Source organism: Cornus florida, unplaced genomic scaffold (genome assembly GCF_030987335.1).
Source record: "Cornus florida cultivar Cherokee Brave unplaced genomic scaffold, ASM3098733v1 CherokeeBrave_3.0.0_Hap2_Chr05, whole genome shotgun sequence".
In the NCBI taxonomy this organism is placed as follows: domain Eukaryota; kingdom Viridiplantae; phylum Streptophyta; class Magnoliopsida; order Cornales; family Cornaceae; genus Cornus; species Cornus florida.
Genome location: NW_026775575.1, coordinates 80,872,512 through 80,896,533, shown reverse-complemented (window position 1 = coordinate 80,896,533; position 24,022 = coordinate 80,872,512). Strand labels below are relative to the sequence as shown.

The window sequence follows — 24,022 nt, the reverse complement described above, 5'->3', positions numbered from 1 at the left end:
CAAGTAGAGACCCATTTAGGAATCCTAAGTCAATATCATTATTAAAAGAAGAAAAGTAATTTTAGTAATTTACTAAGCTAATGAATAATAATGAAAATCCATAGGATATACAAAATGTGAAATTTAGAAATAGAAAATAAAAGAAAATGAATCTACAAGTTAAAATTGATTACAAAAAATTATTTCATGCCAAAAGTAACGGGGAAAAGACGAATCATAATATATGTAACATGTGTATCAAAATAAGATTTATCATTTACGAGTATTAAAAATATGGATAAAAATAAATTTAAAATTTTGTAAACATAAAATACTAAGGCAAAATTTTTGACAAATTAAGGGCAAATTGTATAAAACTCCTCCGCTTTCAATTTTTGGCATAATACCCCCTAAGAAATTGGTCTAAAACCAAACTCGACTATCCAATTATTAAATGAGACGGGACGAGGCAGGAGGGCACAGAGTGGAGGAATTTGAACGGAGCATAATGGGGTAGGGGAACTTTAGAAAACCAATTTAGACCGAAAACGACTTCCAGTTTATTAAACATGAGGAAAAATATTAACTTGCTAATGAGTTTTTGTTATGGATTGATGTAATAATCATTAAGTTAAATTCTCTCGAAAAGAGAAACCTTATTCTTATCAAAACACGGACAAAGTCCTCGATGGACACTAGTTATGGAGATGCGCAAAATACCAATAGGTGTTTGTAGCATTACTTTAGATAAAACATAGACGAGGAAGCGATCCAGTTACAAAATCTCCCTATAGCCACTGGATAGGTGTTAACTGTGCAGAGGCACGGACACACAATAGGACCAGTGGGAGCGAATGCCCCCACTTAATTTTTTATTTTTGCATTTTATACGTCAAATTTTTAAAAATTTATGAAGATACCCCAACTAAAATTACAATTCGCCCCACTGTATAAATGTACCCCCACAAATTAAAAGTTGGCCTTCCCTCACAAATTTTTTGAGTGAGTCACTAACATTATTCGCTAGTGACTAGGTGTAACGAGTGAGCACTTACCCATTTACCCAAAAGTTCAAGTTGTTGGGTAGCGCTGCACACCTACCCATTTATACCCAATCACTTTTTCCATCCGGATTCGATGGGGGACAAATGACCCTTGTTACATTCTCCCCCACCCGAACCCACACAACGCCCTCGTTGCGGTCGGTCCACCCTGCCTACCTGTGGTGAAAAACTCGGACGCTCCCCGAATCGAGCACTAGGCGTGACACCAGATCAATAATTAGATTTGGCTCTGATACCAACTGTAACGGGTGAGCTTTACTCATTTATTCAAAAGCTCAAATTGTTGGGTAATGCTACACACCCACCCATTTATACACAATCACTTTTCTATTGGGATCCGATGTGAGACAAATGACCCTTGTTACACTAGGGCCGCAAATGAATCAAATTGAGCCAAGTTGAGCTTGAGTGTGTTCGGGCTTGGCTTCGTTCTTTTGTGGGCTTAATTCGGAATTCTAACGACTTTGAAAAGTTTAGCTTGGACTTAACTCATTATTATTTGAAAAGTACGAACTCGATTGGTTTAATAACTAAAATCATTCAAGCTTAAATTGAGCTCGTATCCAAAATCGCTTTGGACGGTTCACAAACTTATACGAAGATACATATATCTATTCATGAATCCATACAAATCTATTATATTTATAAATGTGTTCACGAACCTATTTTCACGAACATATTCAGAATCCAGCCTATGCTTAAGGTCGACCCGTTGACTTAACTAAACAAACGAAGCCCAGCGGAGCCCAACCGTCATGATTAGGTCGATGTCCATTTGCACCTTGTGTGTTAAAAGTGTTGTGACAACTAGAAAACAGTATGTGTCCAACGTTCCAAATAAGCAAACGACATAACGAGAACAAAAACTAACAAAGCACTGAAAACCGTTGGCCTTGAAACTATGTAGTATGTTCTCATTCACCCTCTGTCCCTCTCCCTCTCTCTAAAAATAGCTCTTCTTCCCCATCTTTCACGATTTATGGTTATTCATGGCGAACTAACTCATCTGGGTTTTCAAATCCCGACCTCCAATTCAAACCTAAACCAATGGAAATTCTCTGCTAAATTCTCTGTTCTCTGTTTTGAACGGTGATGGGGAGGGACCATTCTCCGGAGCTTGAGATCAAGGTCCGTCCCCGACGAAGCGAATATGAATCGGCCCGTCCGCCCTCAGGATCACGGCATTCCCAAAAGCCCCAGCAGCTGTTCAGGCAATGGGACCCCTGGTTGGTGCCAACCTTCACTGTGGTCAACATTGTCCTGTTTATAGTTACAATCTACATCAATGATTGTCCTCATCACTCCGGCTCTTGTTTCGGCGAGGAATTCTTGGGACGCATGTCCTTCCAGCCCCTCAAAGAGAACCCACTTCTCGGTCCCTCGGCCACAACGTGAGTCTCTCCCAATTCACGCATTTTCTCTTCATATATTTATGTATGTGTGTGTGTTTGTGTGTGTAATTCAATGTGATATAGGTATATAGCTGTTGAAGTTTGAGCTTATTGGGTTTTTGTGCTTTTACGTTCTGGATGTTCATTTCATGTTTGATTGAATGTGTCAATGAAGTGAACAGATGATTGACTCTTATACAATGTTATGAATATGTTATTGTTTGTTGCTACTTGCTTCAGCACTGTTGATGTTCGATTTCTCTTTTCTTGATACACCAAGATGGAATGTTGACTAAATTGCCGAATTTGAATTCTGGGAACATTCTGCATTAGTTAGAAATTGTGGTGGAAAATTTCTAACTTGAAGTTCTTAAAGTTTACCTTTTTTATTAGTAATTTTCCTTAATTTTGCCATAAAACTATACAAGTCATTTGAAAAGTTTGCTGAATTCAACTGAGTAATTTATAAAATTTCAAATATGAACTTTCTATGATAGTGATAAATTTAGTAATAAGAAAATTTCAGATGCCCTATAGAGATTAAAAAAAAAAAATCATTGTGAAGGGAAAAAAAACCATTGTAAGAACTTGGGGGATACCACTGGGTTCTTTGAGGGTACCTAAGTTAGTCATATGACTCGTATTAGAGACATGATGTCAATTCTCAAATTCACAAGAGTTGGGGGTTTAATGTAGGGGAATGGGTATCCCCATTTTGTAGCGCCACCACTGGAGTCTGGACCAAAAAAGTCAAGGAATACCAAAAGAATGCCACTAGTTCTTTTGAGCTCCACTTGGAAAGCTCCCTTAGAAATTAGAATATTATACTATATGGATTTGCCTTGTGAAAGTTGTATAAATCATATGGTTTTTACTATGGTTTGCTTTTCATTTTTGTTTTTTAGTGTCTAATATTGGGTGCCTTCCAATTTCTGATTAATTAAGTTCAACGTGATTATTTTGGAATATTTTTTCCTTAGTGTGTTGCAACGTTTGAAGTGCTTGGTTTAATCGATGAAGGTTGAAAGTTGAAACCATGAAAGTTGGCAGAATGCCAACTATGAATTGAACTAAAACGCAGTGGAAAAAATATGATTGACACCAGCACGTGTCTTCATGTATGTAATGGTAGGAGAAAACTGTCGCTAGACTGTTTATTGACATATTTGTTCCTGTTCCTTGATAATTATTTTTGAGAACTTTGAAAATGTAAAACAGTTTTTAGCGACATATTTGTTCCTGTTCCTTGATAATTATTTTCAAGAACTTTGAAAATGTAAAACAGTTTTTAGAGAACAAAAAAAGTGTTCCCTGAAATTGAGTAATTCTTTTCTATCACATAAAAACCAAAGGAAACATGCCTAGTGGTTCTTTATGCTTTCCTCGTAACAAAAATTGCAACTGTTGCGCCTTTCTTCTGATGCAAAGTTGCTTGTTTTTGCCTAATGATTGTTCGATCCTAGTTGATTCTTGAACACATGAACTTATATTTCATTACTTTGATTCTAATAAATTTATCTATTTAACTTGCTTTCTTTGTGAAGTAAGTAACTGGAAAACTAAGATGGGAACAGTTATAATTTTTTCAGAAATATTGATGGACATTTGGTGCTGGTTTCTTGATAAAAGAATGAATTTAAAAAATTCAATTTGTTGAAATTGCAGAGTTAAAGAAAGACCCATTTCAGAGAACAATTTTTTTATATCTATTTCAAATATTCTTGAAGAACACAATAAAAAATGATCTAAAATATTGTCCATTTTTCCCAATTTGTTTCTGCTTGGTATATTATGGTTAACTAAAAATTCTATGGCCAAACCATGTTTAATCTTGGGTGATCTTAGTATGAACAAATACTAAATCACCATCTACCTTAAAAGTTGAAAGCTTAAACTGTTTAGGGATGAGCCCAACAATACATATCAAGCTTTAATACCTTCCTTCATGTGCAACTCTGTCTTGCAGGTGGCAAGGTAAACAGACCAAACCAGAACAAAGTGTAAACTTGTGCACCAATCTGAGGGAACAAATGCATATATGGAGACCTGATTCCCTAGAACCAAAACTTTGATACCACATATTACACCATCCCCCCTAAAAATTTAAACTATTAAGGAATGATTCCAACATTCTATATCAATCTTTAGTACATATGGTTGGATTTCGGTCCACTCATGCATCATCTGCATTTATCTAAAAGGTTAAACTATGATAGAGGGGACTTAATTCTTTACATTCTCTAACAATGACTTTTGTTTTCCTTAGTGACAAGTAATTTGCCTTTCTGAAGAACTTTCTGGAAATCACAATTAAGTCGCTGAATGTAAACGTATTAACCTGTATAGACTATACTTGTTAAATGTTGATCATAGGAGGGGGAGTAAACTTATTGTGATACTAGTTCTAAAGCGGATGGTATATAACCTAATTTTGTCTTTTTATATCTTTAGCCTACAGCTTATGGGGGCTCTAGATGTGAAGAAAGTGATCGATGATAAACAAGCATGGCGTCTTTTCACTTGTATGTGGTTACATGCTGGGGTACTTCATATTGTCACCAATATGTTTAGTCTGCTATTTGTTGGCATTCGACTTGAGAAGGAGTTTGGATTTGGTATGTTTCTCACTGTTCTCCACTTCATCTCTATTACTGATATAGCTTACAAAATTATGAGTTGTAATGACAAGGCATTTATAAGCTTGATAAATTTTTTTATACCATTCATCTAAAATCTGAGGCTTAAAATATAGCTAGTTTATTTATTTATTTATTTTTGTATCTAGATGTCATTTAAGAACCTCAAATATCCATTCACTAAGTGTTGATTCTATTTTGAAACTTTGAAATACAATTTGAACTCTGTTGATCACTTGGTCCAACATTTAAGTAAAGAAGAAGACAGGTTCTTTAATGGGTGAGGTAACTAACATATCAGTTTGAAACAGACCCTCAAACTTAGAGCCGGCTCAATCCAGTCAAGGCCTAAGGCACCTTGAAATATTATCACAAGTGGTAGATGTTGAGTTTTTTACTTTTCCGCCTATGTTTCTCAATTTTTGGTTGGCAAATGATTTCAATGGAAATGATAATTATTCCATTATTGTTGACAAATTATTTTCTGTTCTTAACTCTGGTTTTTCTATTCGCCTTCGTAAATTTTGGAGAACTTCCAATTGCAAACCTTTCATCATTAAGGGATGTAGTCTAGTGGTTGAGGATTTAAATCCCCAAAAGTACAAAATGGTTATATGAGTTTCTTGCCAAGGAAAGGAATGCAGAAATTTCATTTAAGATAATTAATTTGAAAAATAAATATTTTGATGATAGTTATACATACGGTGAGGGAGAAGACGTTCGAAAGAAGATGAAAAGTTAAAAAAAAAATACAAGTGAGTAGAAGACCAAAACAATAAGTAAAAACATGGAAAAAAAGATGTAATTGACTTACCAAAAAAAAGAGATGTAATTGAAGCACCTCAACATGAATTCTAATTGGACTTTTTGATGTGGAGGTCCTAGACTGCCTAAGTTGCCGATGCATTGAGTGGCCCTGCCAAATCTAGGAAAAGAACAACAAAAGGCACTTGGCCATATGCAATTCACGGTGGAGAAAGAAATTAACAGAACAAAGTAAACAAACAAATCTCATTTCATGTAACACAGCTCAATTAGTTACCACAAGGATGTATGTTATCTTATGCATATCTTCCCCTTCCTCTAACATTACCCTCAATGTGGATCATGTCATTTTTTGTCATTGATGCAGTTATTGGTATTTGTTGCGCATAGCCAAATTATATTTTATCAATTTTCTTTCCAATTGGATTTACTAAAAGCATCTTACAAATGTATTCATGTTCAGTTTTATCATTTCTTGTCTTGCCACATGTCCATCTCTAAATTTCGTTTCAACCATACTCATTCCTGAACATGTTACTTTTTAGTTATCTAATATTATGTTGGTTGGTTTAATAACTGTTTTATAGAATTTAGTTTCGATTTTAGATATCGTCGTTTCTTTAATTTTACTTCGTATTTTCCATTACACTGAGGGGTCCAATTCATGTATTAAAGTCATTAATGTATGAAAGTCTCACTGGGGACACTAAGAGTAAGAAAAAAGCATTGCTCTAAGTTCTCTTGGGGTCTAATTACTTTATATTGACCATGAAATAACTTCATTTCACATGCCAAATGCAACTCTAGAAAAATATAATTTGATAAGATTCACAGGAATGCTTTGAAGGAATGTAATAACATATTTGTGGATGTTTTTGATACATAACATCTCCATTTTTGGGGATATTTTAGGATAAATAGCATCTCCATGCCTAATGAGTCCCTGAATCCACAACTTAGGTTAAAGTAGGCTTAGTATAGATTTAATATTTAAAAGGACATTTTTGCAAAATATGTTTTCTCATAAAAAATTCATTTCCAGTTTTGATTTTTTTGAAGTTCATGTTCAGATAACTCTCTAACTCAATGTTAATGGCTGCTTCAATTTTTTCGGTAAAGGCCGTAAAAGATCTAATATCAGGCCCGTCATTTAAGCTTTGCATCTTGCTTCATTGTGGAAAACACTTGAGTAAAATCTGACTTGTGACACGTACTATATTATGTTAAGCTATAATTTAGTTGTAAATATACCTATTTTCATGGAAAAAATTATAGAATGTTGTTGAATAATTGAATTAGATAATTTTTGTTTGGAATTCAATATCCAACCTACATTACTACAGCTCAAAGTAAAATTCAAAAGTGATCACTCTACTTACATGGTCATGAAGATCAAACTTTAAAAAGGGAAGTATAGTAAAGTTGGATAAGATTCCTCATAAAATTAATGAATTGTACTACTTAGGGCTGTGTCCCTTTAGCATAACAGTTATTTTTAGTTTATCAGAGTTCCAGTACATTGTCCAGTAATTAATTTTTTACCTTTTTACTGTTCTGTTGAAGTCATTCGTGACTAGAGTTACTTAACAAGGTAAAAAAGTGGGGATGTAATCATGGTGACCTTTAATAAAGATTTTAAAAAATAAACTAAATGGTTTCATTAAAATATGAAAAAGATGTAAAAAACTGTATCCCCCATTATCGAAGTATATCTAAAACACAAATTGTAGACATTAACAAGAGGGATATGTGGTTTCCCTGGGACAGATTTGGGTAGATCATGTCCGAGGCAGAGCACTTTTTGAAGCTTACACACTTCTGTAATTGTAGTCTTTAATTTGTGAAGAAAGCATGTCCCTTAATATGACCCGCAAACAAGACAGTCTAATGAAACCACAAATATACCAGGACTCCCTGTGTTTTATGTATTTTATATTTTATCTTTCTTTCTTCATAATGTTTCTAAATAAAAGGACAAGAAGATTGGAAAAGTGCATTTCTTACCGTTGTACAATGGTGCATATTTTTTTATTTATCATTATTTATAATGGAGGTTTTGTAGTCAAGTCTCTTTAGTGACATTGAGTTGATCCTTCTGCAGGGCGGATCGGGATACTGTACATTGTATCTGGAATGGGCGGGAGTTTGTTGTCAGCTTTGTTAGTCCGGGCAACCATTTCTGTTGGTGCCTCTGGTGCACTATTTGGTTTACTTGGGGCAATGCTTTCGGAACTTATTACAAATTGGACAATATATGCTAATAAGGTGTAAAAAGAAACTATTTCTTTTGCTATTTAACCTTTATTCCTTGAATTAGCCATGTGTGGTTATCTTATATTTTCTTTTTTCAGTTGGCAGCACTTTTCAGTCTCATTCTCATCATCGCAATTAATTTAGCTGTGGGAATCCTGCCGCACGTGGACAACTCTGCCCATGTTGGGGGATTAGTTACTGGTTTTTTTGTTGGTTTCGTGTTTTTTATACGCCCCCAGTTTGGGTGGGTTAACCAGAAAAGTGGTCCCCGAAATAATATTGGGAGCTCAATTAAATCCAAATATAAGACATATCAAGTTGTATTATTGGTTCTCTCCCTCATACTTCTAATCACCGGGTAAGTTCTCAACATCAAATTTGGTTACATTTTGAATTCAAAGGCACCTTTTATTCCTTGAGAGAAACTTAAAATTAAAATTTTATATCATAGTCATCAGTGAGCTAATATTTGTTGTGACAGCAACAATATAATCACCTCAAGATCCAACCCGAACAATAAGAAATCATACAAGCAACTCGGCTTACATCCATTGATGAGAAGTGATAATCACTATATATTCATTGAGAACCTTAAAGAAAATGCAACAACTCAGAACCGAAATTCCCTCTTAGGATATCCTGCCCAATACCCAAGCCCTTCTCAATGTCATAGGACAAGTGACACAGGTATCACACTTCCCTGCTCGCCATCAGTTTTCTTAGTCTCTCTTAACTATCTCTACAGTACTCAAAGAGCTATCTCTGGCATGAGTTAATTCTCCTAAGAGACTAAATCTCTCTCACTCTCACTCTCACTCTCTCACAAGTCTCAGCTCGTAACTAGATATGTAGTTATAGAGTCTTAATCTTAAGTTCCTTGTTGGACAAGAAATTACAGTTCCTTTTTATCCTAGAGTTTCCTAACAAGAGGTTTCCTAAACAAAATATAATTCTAAAATAGAGATCACACAAACTAAGGAACTTGAGACATAATTCCTAACACTACTAGTCCAGGCTATTACTTTCACAATGGTGATTGGACCTTTATACTACCTCAAATAGAAAAGTGATGATGGCTTTATTCACGATGAACATCATAACGATGACTCGTGTCCACAATTTTAATCTTCACAGGAGTTCAAGCTGAAGTCAAATGCAGAACTTTGGCTAATTATAGTGGACATTTTAGTTCTGAATTTCCTTAAATTACTCTGCTTGTCGAGTGACAACAGTCTCTCTGAAGTCGGAATTTTGAGACTTGCTCACTTAACTTTATTGAGACCTTTATCTCATCATATGCCTCCAATTCTTGCACTCAAAGCCTTTTTAGGAAAAATAAATAAATAAAACATCTGCAGCGGTTGGTGGTGGTTAACTGCATGTGGATTCATGAAGAGAGAGAATCCAACTTGCTTATCTTCTCCACCGTGTCCACGTGTCAGACTCTAACCCATTCCGCAGCTGATTCGCTGAGGATCTTTGTTTTTTGTACTGAGGAGTTTCCTTCTTCACGTGCCTCTTGTTTTAAGGTTTCCTTCTTCCAGCACTCTCTTCAGTTCCAGGTTAGGTGGATGGAAGTATTAGATCCTTCAATATAACCAGATGGTACCTGACCAATTTATGCACACATAACTATGATATTCATTTATTTTTTTGTTTTTTTTATAGGCAAGGGATTAATGGCAAAGAAAAATCACTAGACCTGGAGGGCTTGCATTACTTATACCATCCATGAAAAACTGAAAATTTTCCATCATTTGTATGAATTTAGGCACACATTACTATGATATTCTGGTCGTAATATCAGTGTACTATTCAATTAAGTATCTGAATAATATGAAATGAATTAGATGTGCTGTACTCAAACTGAAACAAGGTTCAAATAAATAGTAGCAGTTGTTATAAAGCCTCTTCCTTCAACCTGCAGAATAATTAAGTTTCATATAGAATATTATCGTCAATAAATATTCACCTGCTCGTGTTGCACATCTGATACAGTTATTTGTTTAAATTAATTTCTAATACCAAACACACCCTATATTTATATTTATAGCAATCTGGCAGAACAAAATTGATGTTAATAGCCCTAAGTGGTTGGGAATAAGGCTTTGTAGGAGTTGTAATGTGTTATTATGAAACTCATTCATTTTTATGCTATTATGTTGCTGGCATCATTTAATTAGGGAGTTCTTTGACCCAATGTTACGTATTCTGGCAGATTTGCTGGTGGCCTGGTTTCACTTCTCCGAGGAGTTGATGGGAATGACTACTGTTCCTGGTGTCACTACTTAAGTTGTATTCCTACCTCAAAATGGAAATGTCATTCGCAAAAAGTGTATTGCGAGGTAACTGATGCTGCCATCTTATTTCTTTTGCATGCTTTTCATCATCATCGTCATTATTATTATTACTATTATTGATGAATCGAAAACTCAGACTTAAGAAATGACCAGAGGAGGAATCTCCTCGTCACTTTCAGCAAATGTGGGTGAAATCATCTTCCTATGCTGCTTCTACTTTAATCTGATGCCCAGCTTAGCAAGCCAACCCACCATTTGATTTGTTCCAAGACATGATGCATCATATTATACTTGAATTTGTATGACAGAAGGAAACTGTAGTCTTCTAACAATGAAATCAGTTTTTTTTTTTTTATTCCTTAGAGCTTTAGAATCGTTCGAAAGTCTTTCTATTAAAATGATGTGACAGCCTAAATTAACTTCTTGAAGGGTTGCGTCTTATAGCCCCTAAATGTTTGAGTTTCAACCCCTAAAACTATGGTCTTAGTGCTAATCATTAAGGGGTAATCTTTGAAATCCTAACACTGTTTCAACTGCCCTTTCTACGAGTCTTTTCCAGAGAACGAGAACCTAAATATCCCTAGTATACTCCCTATTTGTTCTAGTTGCTGAACAGAAGCAAACCTAGAATGCTTTGTATCAAAAGCTTTTTTATTCCAACATTTCCGCAATGGCCATAATGCATGATAAACTTGTTCAATGGTATTTTATATATGAGATGGCGCTTTAAAAAATAATGGCGAACTCAATGTATGTTTTTCTGATGGATCTTGATATGTATGCATATACTGAATGGTGCCGTTGCAGTCCAACCTAATTGGGAAGGATCTGAGCTTGACATGCCTAAGCAACGGCAAGAAGAAGAGTTACACGTTGACAGACAGTAGCCACACTTCGGAGATGGAGCAGTTCTGTTCTGAGCTCTGCAGCAGCTGATGTATACAAGAGTGCACGTAGGAGAAACACTGAAGACGGTGTGAGCAATGTCACTGAAAGTCTTGGTGTATCTACTCCATTTGTGCATCTGTAGAAAATATATGACTTGCTAAAAGTAATTCTTTTATTTTTACAATTCTTTTTTTCTTTCTACCATTTGTGAGACCTTTACATAAAAAAAAAAGTTTTGTAACTAAGATGGGTGTTTGAAATCTTGTTGCATCTCTATTGTCTCACGACTCTCATTGATGTTAAAACTGCAGCCAGAGAAAATGGTGACCTCCCAAAGGGAGGTAAGAGGCCGATACCGTTAGGCCATTGGCCCGTTTGTAAATAGAATTAGATTTAAATTGGCTTCATGGTGGTCTAGTACAGTACTTAAGCACTTGACTAAATGTAACAAAATTATCTTCCATTTTTAGTTTTCTTGTGTCTAATATAGTGGTAAACTAGTTAGTCGATATATTTATCAGGATGGATGATGGATGGGGCAGGCAGAGAGTGAGAAAATGAGAGAGTTAGTTACTCTTTTTCATGCTACAAATTTTTAATGGAGCAAGTACTTATATTGTGGGGTATATATATATATATATATATATATATATATATATATATAAATAGTGGAGACATTATTAGGATTTTAACAAAACTACAGAAATGCAATACAAATAAAAAAATTCAGTTGCCAACGTAAAACCGTGCAGGACTTTCTATTTCTAAATTTTCATTCATTGAAGTTTGGAATTTCATGTAGAAGTTTTCAATTAGTGTCTCCGTCCAAAGTGTTATACTTCGACTCTCTGCATTTACTAATCTAACTTTAAACACTTCTTGCCTTATAAAAATATCAATAAAAAAAGTTTAGAATTTAATGGAGAGAGAGTGTGTTACAGTATGAAAAGAATTAGGAGCTTGGAAAAAGAAAGGGCTATCTGAAGTGTGTGTTTGTGTAAAATATATATATTAATTATATTGTTAATTTGTAATTTTTATAGTTTAGTGGTATTTTTTTCGGTTTCAAAATAAAAAGTCTAAGAGTTGAAGTCTTTGCAAGGACAAGTGGGATACGTGAATGTGTTTTGTGTTTTTTGTGAAGGTTGAAAAAAAAAATTATAATTTTTATATTTAATGCAATAAAGTAGTAAATAATATAAATAATTTCAAAAAAATTATATAATTGGTGTATAGTTTACGAATTTATAAATTTTAAAGTTTGAAAATTAATTTATATTTAATATTATAATATAAATATATAATTTTCAATTATTTGTAGATGCGACTCTAATGATAATGAGGATATTTTCAACACAACTCACTTTTAATTCTGACCTCAGAATTTAATTCTACGATAATTAATTAATCAATGTTTCCTTTTTATATTCAAGGTAATTGCTTCTTCTTTTTTTTATTACCATTATATCTTATTAATAGAAAATGACAAAAGTAGACATGTTTTTAATTAAAATAAACTAAAACCAAATTGATTAGGATTTTCTTTTTTTATGAATTCCTTCCTATCCGAATTCTCAAAGCATACCGATTAAAAAAAAAAAAAACATGAGATTTCCAGTGTTGGCAATCAAGCCTGATCCTTTGAACATTGTTTTACTCTAATTTTATTTTCAAAATCTATTTAACATGAAAAAAAAAAAAATTATTTCTCTTATTCTCTTCAAGTAGCTAGTGAGATCAAATAACAACAAATAGAAATCAACATGAATAGCAAACTTGTGTATGGCAAGCTAATTAAGAAATTCCCAAAACATAAAAAAATAAAATAAAAATAATCCTTCCCATCCATTCAGCAAGGGAATTCCCAAAGCATACAAAAGAAAGAAAAAAAAAAAATTGGAATCCAAATTTTTTTTTATTTTTATAATTGGTATGCTTTGAGAATTCCCAAGCTAAAAGAATGGGAACGAAGGGAATGAATTGAACCTTCCATCGTTGAAGGGATTGAAAATTTCATTTTTATTTTTGTTTTTTTCAGATATGGTTGCCTTTTATGTTTCAATCTTCTATCGTTGAAGGAAGTCGAAATAATTAATTTTTTTATTTTTAGTTGGTATGCTTTGATAATTTGGATAGGAATGAATTCATATAAAAGAAAATCCTAACCAATTTGGTTTTAGTTTATTTCCATTAAAAACATGTCTAGTTTTGTCATTTTTTATTAATAATATATAATGGTAATAAAAAAGAAATAACTGCCTTAAATATAAAAAGAAAATACTGATCAATTAATTACCTTAGAATTAGATTCTAAAGTCAAGATTAAAAGTGAGTATATTAGTCTTTGGCGCATGTTACTCTTTGCCCACCAGAAAGCAATTCAAGCTAATAATTTTTAACATATGACAAGGTTACATTGATGATTTTGTATTTTTAGTAAAGGTAATTTTAAAGTAACAAATGAATACGACTCAATTGAATTCATTCATTATTTAAAATATAAGTTTACGAGGAATGAAAATAATTTTTAACACGAGCTTGAATTAAGTACGAACAACTTTTATTATTATTAAACTAGCCGAATCTAAATTTATTAAAATAAAAATATCTAACCCTACTTTTGACCTCGTCACAATCTAATTGAGTTCGAACTGAACCCACAAACGAAAACGCGAGTCCGAACGGCCTCAATCCGCTATCCTTCATTTACAACCCTAGCGGTAATTCAGTAAAAACCTCAGTTTAGAAAAAGGCAATTTCGACATTAACCAAAGACTGCTAATGTACAGAAAAACAGTAGTACACCTATAGGCTCGCGCATCCACGCCATCTGATTTTTTGAATTTTTACATATTCTCTCTCTGGAAGCCTCTCTATATATCTCTCTCTCTCACACACAAATCGGTACTCCAAGCTTCAACCTTTCGTAGCAACAGGTGAGTTCGCGTTCTTGTTCTCTCTCTAACTCGAACGTTTCATTAGTTCACAATTAATTTAGGTCACAAATTGGGCTTTCGTTGATTCATGCATGAACTAGGGTTTTTGGATCGATGGATAATAGGAATGAGCGTAAACTGATTTCTCTGCTGTCAATTTCTTGTTTGTTGCTTAGAAAACGTTAGAAAACAAATAATTTTCAATCCTATAATCATTCGGCACGGATTGAAACCCTAACATCCACTCACCTATGTCTTATATATTTTCTTTGAAGTGATTTTCTTTTTTGTTTGGAATTTCCTCGGCGGCCAAACGGAGGATAAAGGTATTGTTTTTGCTTTTTGTTTGCTTCTTATTTATATGAAGGGGGATACGAGGTCGATCCTTCTGTAGTCACTCATAGACCTTAGTTGTTGTTGATTGTATTTTTCGTGTTGCAATCTATATTTCAAAGCAGTCAAAGAGGGCATCTTTATCTCCTAGTTCCAAATCCTATCCATTATATATTTTCTTGTATGTATGCATTTTTTTCAGTTTTAATTCTTTCTAACTATAAATAAACGTCTATGATTACTTGTCTGTGCAATGCTAGGCTCACCGTCGAAATTAAACATGTCACTGGCGCTATATTTCAGAAATATTGCGGTTTTCCCCTCCCCTTTTTGTTAATATTGACATGAGTTTTAAATATTTTTTTCCCTCTCATGTCATCCATTTTATCTGGATGGAGTCATGTGTTAACAATTTGGTGGCGTACTTTAGTGGTTAGACCTCGCCTCCCAGCCAGCCGAACTTCTCTGAGTTTTTTGTTTGTTTTAAAGGTTTATTCTTACTAAGTTTTGTGATTATAGAGGGTCACAATGGTGAATTCAAAAGGAAAGCGTGGTGCATCTGCCTCCAATTCTAAATCCAAAACTAATGATGCACGTAACCTTGCTCAAAATGAGACAACTGCGTCCTGTTCAATGAAGACAAATGTAGAAGAAACTGTGGTTGTTTCTGAAATTGAAGATGAGGAAAAAATTGCAGTAGAAGAAGTGACGACTGTAGTAACCACAATTGAAGAAGAAAAAACTGAAGTAAATGCAATAGAAGTAGAAGGAAAGGATGAAGAAAATGCAACTGAAGAAGAAGATAATAGTGAAGAAAATGTATTAGAAGGCGAAGAAGATGAAATTGAAGGAGAAGAAGAAGATGAAATTGAAGGAGAAGAAGAAGATGAAATTGAAGGAGAAGACGATGAAATTGAAGGAGAAGAAAATGCAGCAGGGGAAGAAAAGAAAGAAGAGGAAGTAGAAGCAGATTCCAAGGGAAAAACAATGAAATTGGGGAAAAAGAGCACAAGGAAGAAGGTGGCACAAAGGAATTCTAAGGAAAGGAGTGAAGAAAGTGTATTAGAAGGTGAAGAAGATGAAATTGAAGGAGAAGAAAATGATGAAAATGCAGCAGGGGAAGAAAAGAAGGAAGAGAAAGTAGAAGCAGATTCCAAGGGAAAAACAATGAAATTGGGGAAAAAGAGCACAAGGAAGAAGGTGGCACAAAGGAATTCTAAGGAAAGGAGTGAAGAAAGTGTATTAGAAGGTGAAGAAGATGAAATTGAAGGAGAAGAAAATGATGAAAATGCAGCAGGGGAAGAAAAGAAGGAAGAGAAAGTAGAAGCAGATTCCAAGGGAAAAACAATGAAATTGGGGAAAAAGAGCACAAGGAAGAAGGTGGCACAAAGGAATTCTAAGGAAAAGAGTAAAGAAAAAGTAGTAGGAGAAGATGAAAAGAGTAAAGAAAAAGTAGTAGGAGAAGATGAAATCGAAGAAGAAGAAAATGATGAAAATATAGCAGGGGTACAAAAAAAGGAAGAGAAAGCAGAAGCAGAATCCAAGGGCAAAACAAAGAAATTGGGGAAAAAGAACACAAGGAAGAAGGTGGCACTGGGGAGTTCTAAGGAAAGGAGTGCTAAAGATAAAGATACGCCTGAATCATCGGCCAAGAAGAAGGCTTCAAAAAAAGTTGAGACTATGGGGATGATTTTCATGTGCAGTTCGAAGACGAAGAAGGACTGCTACCGTTATGGAGTTTTTGGTCTGCCTGCTAGCAAGAGAGATATGGTACAGAAGATCTATAAAGGAATGAGGTTGTTTTTGTTTGATGTTGATTTGAGGCTATTGTATGGGATCTACAAAGCATCAGGACCTGGGGGTTACAACATCGAGCCTGAGGCTTTTAAATCTGATTTCCCATCTCAGGTTAGTTTGTACATCTCTGATTATTTTTAACATACACTGCTTTATTACTTGATACGGTATCTGAAAAAAATAAATATTCAGGGAAGAATTCTTCAGGTGTTTAACCATAGTCAATAGGCAATTGTAACTTATGTAACATTAGGTGAGTGCCTTCTTGGAATTGAACGGTGTAACCTCCTATGTCTCAGATAAAAGCATCATTACAGACAAAGGCAGATAGGAGAGTAGTTGTCAGTTTCTATGTATGGGTATTGCTACTAAATCCTTTAATACCTGCATGTCTATGTTCAATTCCTTATTTTCCTAAAAGAGAAGTATTCAAGTTAGATGTTTAAAGCAATATATTGTCTTGACCAAGGCCTGAAGCTCAGTTGTATCTCATCCGCCTCCCTAAGTGGAAGGTTGAGTGGTCAAGTTCTCATAGGGGCAAAGTGGCTGTGTGTTATATTAGGATAGAAGAAAGAAAAAAACAATTTATGTTCTCGTGTGGCACATATCCTTGGCCCAGTTGATTTAATAAATTCTTTAACCAAATGAATTAAGGACAATGATCATGGTGACCATATGAAGATAAACATATCGTTTATAGATGGTTTTGGCTCAGTCCAGGTTAACAATATTGGGAATTCTAAAATTTTTGGAAGAAAATTTTCCTAGTTATGGTCAGTTTCTTATAATTTGTTTCTTTCTAATGAAGATTATCAATTGTTGGGTGTGAGATAAGTGCAAATCGATTCCAATACAACCATGATAAATGCAGGATCGTCACTCAAAGCTTTATGCATCAGAGTATGGGCATGGCCCAAAATAGATATACTGATATAGAGTGGGGGATGAATATAATTTGAATTTTAAGTTTTTAACTAACAATAACTAATTTTAAAATTCTATTTATTATATTTAAAACACAACAATATTAGTAAGTTAAAAATTGAATGCTAGATATAAAAAACCATTTTTACGTGAAAAACGCACAAGACCTAGTCCAGACAGATAAATTTCACTCTGAGAAAGAGATGCAACTAGATTAACAGTTCCTATTCCCTAAAATCCCTAGTTACCTTTTGACACAAACTGATTCACCAAACTCTCCACTCGAGTTTCTAGGCACACAGTCTGCTCCATCAACAGATTCGTCCTCTACAAGCACTTTGCTCTCCTTGGCCAGTCGTCCAAGTTGCATGCTTGTTGTTTAGAGACCCTTCGGTGTTGAAATTTGCCGTTTAGCATAAGGATTATGATATTCAACACTCTTAATAAAAACTTACCATCTAATGTGAGATGTAGATGATGGAAAATAAAATATGGTCTCTAAAACTCTATGATGTCTCTCTATTTGATCTTCCAATAATGTATTTAGAAATCTATCTGTATGTTTATATTTTATGAGAACCTAGAGGTGTTTACATAGTACTATGAGTCCGAAGGAATTGGAGTTTCTTAGTTGTAATTAGAATTAGCTGATAAAAATATTCAAAATATTTTTGATTGACCGACACATCGATCGAGGCGTATTGTTTTTGTAATTTTTTTTTTAATTAAATAGATTTATTTTGAAAACAATTTTCATGCATTCACAACATCCTTTTTAGGGGTGCGCGCGGTCCGGTTCCTGACGGAACCGAACCGGCATTCACGGTTCGATTCCGGTTCGGTTCCTTGGAACCGTGAGTCTTCCTTCCTCTAGAGCTTCGCAAATCTCCATCCACCCCTCTTCCTTCCAAGGCTTGATATGAAAGGTCATTCCGGTACGCAAAAAAAAAAAACAAAAATATATGGGTTTTGATTACAAAACAAGAATCACAGACCTTGAATAGTTGATTTAGAAAAAAAATTAAAACAAAACCCATACATACAAGTTAGCAGTTGCAGAGAGAGAGGGGAGCAAGCTTGAGAGTTGAGAGACAGCGGCTGAAGCTTGCGAACGGCGAACCCGAACCAGAACAGCGGGCGATGGGGAAACTGAAAGATATGGGTTTTGATTTTTTGAACAATCTGAAATGATATGCCGATATGGGTTTTGAACTTTTGATTCTTGCAGACAGATAGATAAACTGAAATATATGGGTTTTGAACTTCTGAGTCTTGTAGATTTTGTAGTTTGTAGTTGCAGAGAGAGAGAGGGCAAGTTCAGAGTCGAGAACGAGAATAGAGATGGAGGCGATTGGGGAGGCTGAGCCGCTGAAATGATTTGCCCTAAAAAAATATATTTTTTTAGGTGTAGAGTTACTAATAATACAATCAAATATAATATATATATATATATTACAGTTCGGTTCTGGAACCGGAACCGTGAGATCGGAACCGGAACCAAACCGAAACTTGACGGTTCCTCATTTTAGGAACCGGAACCGTGAGAACTGGAACCGAAGCCCCGGTTCGGTTCCACGGTTCCTCGGTTCTTTTGTGCACCCCTAAATCCTTTTCATAAACTAAAACATGTATGCATTATGTTTAAAATGAGACATGATAAGAATGCATAATTATGACCCCCTAATTGGTGAGTTAATCCTTCAAAAGGTGACTTTACCTTTTTGCTCTTCGATGTATCTTCAAATTCTGATTCTTCTACCTTGGATGTAGTACTTAAATCTAATCAAAAGTTTTTTTTTAAATTTTTTTTAAAGAAAGAAGAAGAAGAAGACAGACTCCGACTTTTGTTACAAAATTTGCTAACACTAAGCTCTAATCCTAACAATCTTCCCATTTGTAAATTTCATGACAAACCAAAATAAACTGAGCAATTCATAAATAATATAAAAGACTCAAAGACTTAAAAAGTTGTGTCTTTATTTTTTTTTTTTTGAAAGGAAGTTGCCTGTCTTCTATGGAATTTCTAAGATCCTGCAAAGCATAGATAAACAACTATATCCATGCATCATATCAATGTTATTTTTTTTTTGATAAGTAAAAATATTGTAAATGCGTCGTATCAATGTTGTGAAAGAAGTAAAACATAATTGAAGCACAATAATAAACCATAAATATAATTTCACAATTTAGATGTGCAATCTCCCCTTTAATTGCTAACTTCTCCCTAAATCATAAATCGTATGATAACTATGTCTTTTTTCTCCATATCTAATCCATGCAAACAAATTAAAATTGCCCCTTAGGATACTCGATTCTAATGGCAAATATTCATAATATGAAAGGAGAGAGTAAAATTTTTAAAGGCGTCCAATGTAACTTTACCAAAAAAATAAAATCATTTAGCACAAGCTCATCTTTTCAATTATCATGACAGCTTTCACACTAGTAGGTAGCTAGCTAGCTTTTCCATAGGCATAAATATGTATTATTTTACTTTATTGTTCTTTTCTTCATTTTTTTCCTTTTCTAGGTAGCTTGAGAAAAATCGCATAGGTATTCCTTTCCACAAATTCAACCATCTTAACATAATATTTTATTGTATCCTTGACTGTCATATTGAAACATCATCGTTTTCCATGCATAATCATTTTGATTCTCAAACCAAAATTTCAATTATTAAGTTCACATCTCTGATTTATGAGTATATATAAAAGGGTGTGCAATATCTAATTCTGTTCCACTAGTGAAGTTTCAAAATAGTTTCCTTTGATTTTCTAAATCAACTACTAATTTTTCAATTTCTAATTCATTTTTTCCTTTTTAAATATATGACTTGGTCGAGTTCAGTTTCTAAAATTTTTACTTTGTCTAGTAGAGATTATTATTATTTTTATTTATTTTTAATTCTTCATTTAGAGATGGAGCTTTTTCTAATTCAAGTTTGAAACCATTTCATTCTATTTTAGTACCTTAAAAGTGTTTCGGTTTCTAGCTTGAAGACATTATGTTCATACTATGTGCTTTTTATTAGGTCAATAGGACTTACGTTGGCAAATTTCGTAGATTAAAACTAGAGTTTGTAACTTTTGGTTTAGGTTAGAAAAATTCAGAAGCTAGTGTTAGTTACTTCTCAAGGTCGAAGATGGAATTCATGGTACCTCCAAAAGGGTAATTGGTGATAGAGTTGTAACTTTTGTTTCAATTTCTAGCTTAGGTAGAACTTAGAAGAATTCAAAAGTTAGTTAGTGTTAGTTACTTTGCAAGGTCAAAGATATAATTCATTCTACATCTAAGGGTAATTTGGAATATTTTTCTACAAGGGTACAAATGTAATTTGACATTATGATACACACTCCATATTAGGGTTCAATGCATGCATAAATAAGGTTTCCTTAAATCACATTATTATTAATTTTTGATTCCTTAAGTCCTTCTAAACATGCATTAAAAGAGTTTTGGAAACTTCCTGATTTGGAATTTTTTTGTAAGTACTGAAGTGCAGTAGACTTCCATTTATTGAGGGATTGTTCGAGGGCCTGTGGAGGGCTGTCGATTGATCAATGGCAATTTGAATCAATCGAGCTGTAAGGAAAAGTTTTCCAATATGGCTGCAACTCGGATGAGCTAGCCAAGCCCAGCTCGAAGATATTCAGTCTTGGGCATCAATTTTTAAGATTCGGATCGGGCTTGGGTTAGTATATTGGGCAACCTGAACCTGTCCCGAAATAACCCGAATTATAAATTCGTTTTTTTTTTCATTTGGGTTTCATATTCAGAATGTTGTTTGATCATTTTTTGCACAATATAGCAATTTTACCCATTTGAGAAGAATAATTGTGCGGATCAACATGAATGGCTAATTCATCCATTGGAGGAAACGCGATAGCCAGCAAGAGATCCAAATACTTCCCATTAAATATTTATATTGTGCATAATGCATAATATCTTATTGGTACCAGGTATCATGGGATTTGAATGAGGAAGATGTTTACACCTGTTATTGGTATCAGGTATGATGTGGTTTGAACGAGGAAGATGGTTTTTCCTTGTTCTGCAACTTTCTATGAAGAGAGGTTTCACAAAGACCCATCTTCTCTCTCTTCACATATAACTATTAAAGAGAACTGGTTTCTGCCTTTTTAGGGGGGGAAAAAACCATAGAAAGGCTGTTTTGGATTGAAGCTGTTGGATGAGATCCAACAGGCCTACTTGTAGTCACATATGTTGCTCCCTGCACATTAGGGAGCAACTGAACAGTTCTTTTTATATATATCATATGAGAATGGGTATATTTTAAATTTCTAATTGTACTCTATCGAAAAAGGAAACAAGCAATTGCATCCAAAAGAACGTATTTCTCACCCAACTCCTCGATTAATATATTCGTTCTCGAGAGCGCGGAACTTACTTCCATACCTTTGATTGGTTGTATGCATGAGAATAGGTGCTATGCAAAGCACCATATCATTTCAAGTCAGGCCTCACCAATTAAAATTAGAATCTCACTTTCCCGAACCCTAATAAATGCATAAAGCCCCTATTGCTGCTTGGTTCCTCGTCAGCCCTCACAAGACTCAAACCCTAACCTCTCCCCATAGATATATATATATATATAATTTTCTCTCCCCCTGCTCTCTCTCAAATGTATCTGCAGCCGACAACACTCACTGTTGCAAAGACCGTGTGAAATTTCAACGGCTTCCAATGAGCTTTTGGTCACCGTTGCTGATCTCCATTCCGCCTCTCACTCTTACACTATAACCCTTTGCTCAAACCCTATTTCTTAGTTCAATTTACAAACCCGATTTCAAAGATTTAGGAACAGGTTGAGCTAGGGTTGAAGATTGGGTTTGGCTTGGGTTATGGTCGAAGATTTCATACCTTGGGTTGATTCTTGGTTTTAAATTATACCTACTCTAATATCTCTATACTACTTTGTTGTCTGTGTATATATGATACCACGCAAAATTTAATAGAACTCTTAAGCAGAGAATACAAATAGAACGAGTGATTATTGTGAGTCTAAGAGTGCGTCTTGTTTTTCTTTTGCATTCATCATACATAATGTTGTTGAGTGGAATCTCATGTGAAGCTGATCATCTGCTGCCTGCATACTTCAATGAAGACTTCAGCGCTACTATTCAGTCTGTACACGCATATTAAGGGAAATAGAAAATGGGTGCTCCCTTTCAGAAAGTTTTAAAAAAGGGTAGTAGAACAAAGAAAGAGTACATGCTTGTTAGAAGAGTGTTGGAAATAAATTATTCATTAGATGTCTTGGTGAAATATTAGTTATAGAGAATTAGAAAGTAACTGATTAGTATTGTGACATTTGGATCGTAGGTTCGGTTTGCTGTCCTGAACGATTGTTTGCCGGTGGCAGAGGAAAAGTTCAAAAAGGTCATCAAGGAGAACTACTATACAAGAAACAAGTTTAATTGTCATCTTACCTCTGAACAGGTCCGTAGTCTTTTTTCTTTATATTTTTGCAAATATTTAAGTGCACAAATTTTAGTATCATCAAATTAATTAGCACTGTCACTACTTCCTTTGCGTCTCATGCCAGTAATATTGATGGCATTATATATTGAAACAGGTGAAGAACTTGTGTAAGCTTTTTCTTCCTGCTGGCAAAGGGACTAGACCTAAAAAGTTGGCAAGAAGTCTTGGAGCAGAAACCCGTTCATTTGTAGACCAAGACAGAAAAAGGGGAGCAGAAACCCGTACATTTGTAGGCCAAGACAGAAAAAGGGGAGCAGAAACCCGTACATTTGTAGGCCAGAATAGAAAAAGGGGAGCAGAAACCCGTACATTTGTAGGCCAGGACAGAAAAAGGAGAGCAGAGACCCATACATTTGTAGACCGAGACAGAAAAAGGAGGCGTGCTGTGGATGAAGAGAAGCGCTCTGCATATGGTAGGGAACGTCGTTACCATGAGCCTCCTGCTATGTATGAAAGAGGAGACAGAAAAAGGAGGCGTGCTCTGGATGAAGAGAAGCGATCTGCATTTGGTGGGGAACGTCGGTACCATGAGCGGCCTCCTACGTATGAAAGAGAGGCATTTGCATCTCCACTCGCACCTCTGCCCCGAGTTGCACCTTTACCTCCACCTGCTCTTGCTCCTCCTCCGTCATATGCTTATGAGAGGACCTTGGAGATAGACCCTTACGGACGGGACCCACGCTTTGAGCATCGTGGTCCTCGGCATTCAGAGTTGGAACAAAGGCCCCGAGATGAGATTGAATACCGTGATCCCTACAATTCATACAGGAACCCTTTTTTGCACCGTGACCCACTGTATTCAGCAGGCTTACAACCAGATTACCATCGTCCTGCTGTATCGACATCATCTGAGTATCGTCTTACAGGCCTTCCATCTGAGTACCGTCATGCAGCTGTTTTACCGCCCGAGTACAATTCTGGTCATGCAGCTGTTCCACTGCCCGAGTACACTCCTGGCCGATCTTTGTACCGATATTAGATTTCCAGCTTCAGAGAATGAGGAACAATACCGTTGGTCTTCCACCCCAGCATCTTTAAGATTTCTTTGGTTTTCAATTCTCTTGCTAAGCTTTATGTCGAGTTCAGGTAGTAACTTTTGACTTTGATAACGCGTTATTGTTGTTTATTTTTTTGCAACATTTAAATTATGCTTGGCGGTGCAAGATTAGTGAGATAATCGTGGGAGAGATTGTCAAAACCGGGTTTTCGATACACTCTTCAGTTAAGAATGCAATCTCTAAATTTTCTTTCGGA

General features: G+C 34.9%; 2 protein-coding genes across 2 annotated transcripts; both read left to right on the top strand.

The window, feature by feature from the left end:
* The first annotated feature begins 1,764 nt into the window (after positions 1-1,764).
* On the top strand, positions 1,765-11,595 carry LOC132307107 (RHOMBOID-like protein 1). Its single transcript, XM_059804775.1, has 6 exons — positions 1,765-2,434; positions 4,886-5,049; positions 7,937-8,100; positions 8,187-8,446; positions 10,307-10,433; positions 11,196-11,595. The coding sequence occupies exons 1-6, from the start codon at positions 2,136-2,138 to the stop codon at positions 11,322-11,324; spliced, it is 1,143 nt and encodes a 380-aa protein (XP_059660758.1). The 5' UTR covers positions 1,765-2,135; the 3' UTR covers positions 11,325-11,595.
* A 2,462-nt stretch (positions 11,596-14,057) lies between these two features.
* LOC132307106 (uncharacterized) lies at positions 14,058-24,022 on the top strand. The gene is made up of 4 exons (XM_059804774.1): positions 14,058-14,212; positions 15,065-16,453; positions 22,610-22,726; positions 22,863-24,022. Exons 2-4 carry the CDS (start codon positions 15,074-15,076, stop codon positions 23,745-23,747), a joined length of 2,382 nt encoding a protein of 793 aa, XP_059660757.1. The 5' UTR covers positions 14,058-14,212; positions 15,065-15,073; the 3' UTR covers positions 23,748-24,022.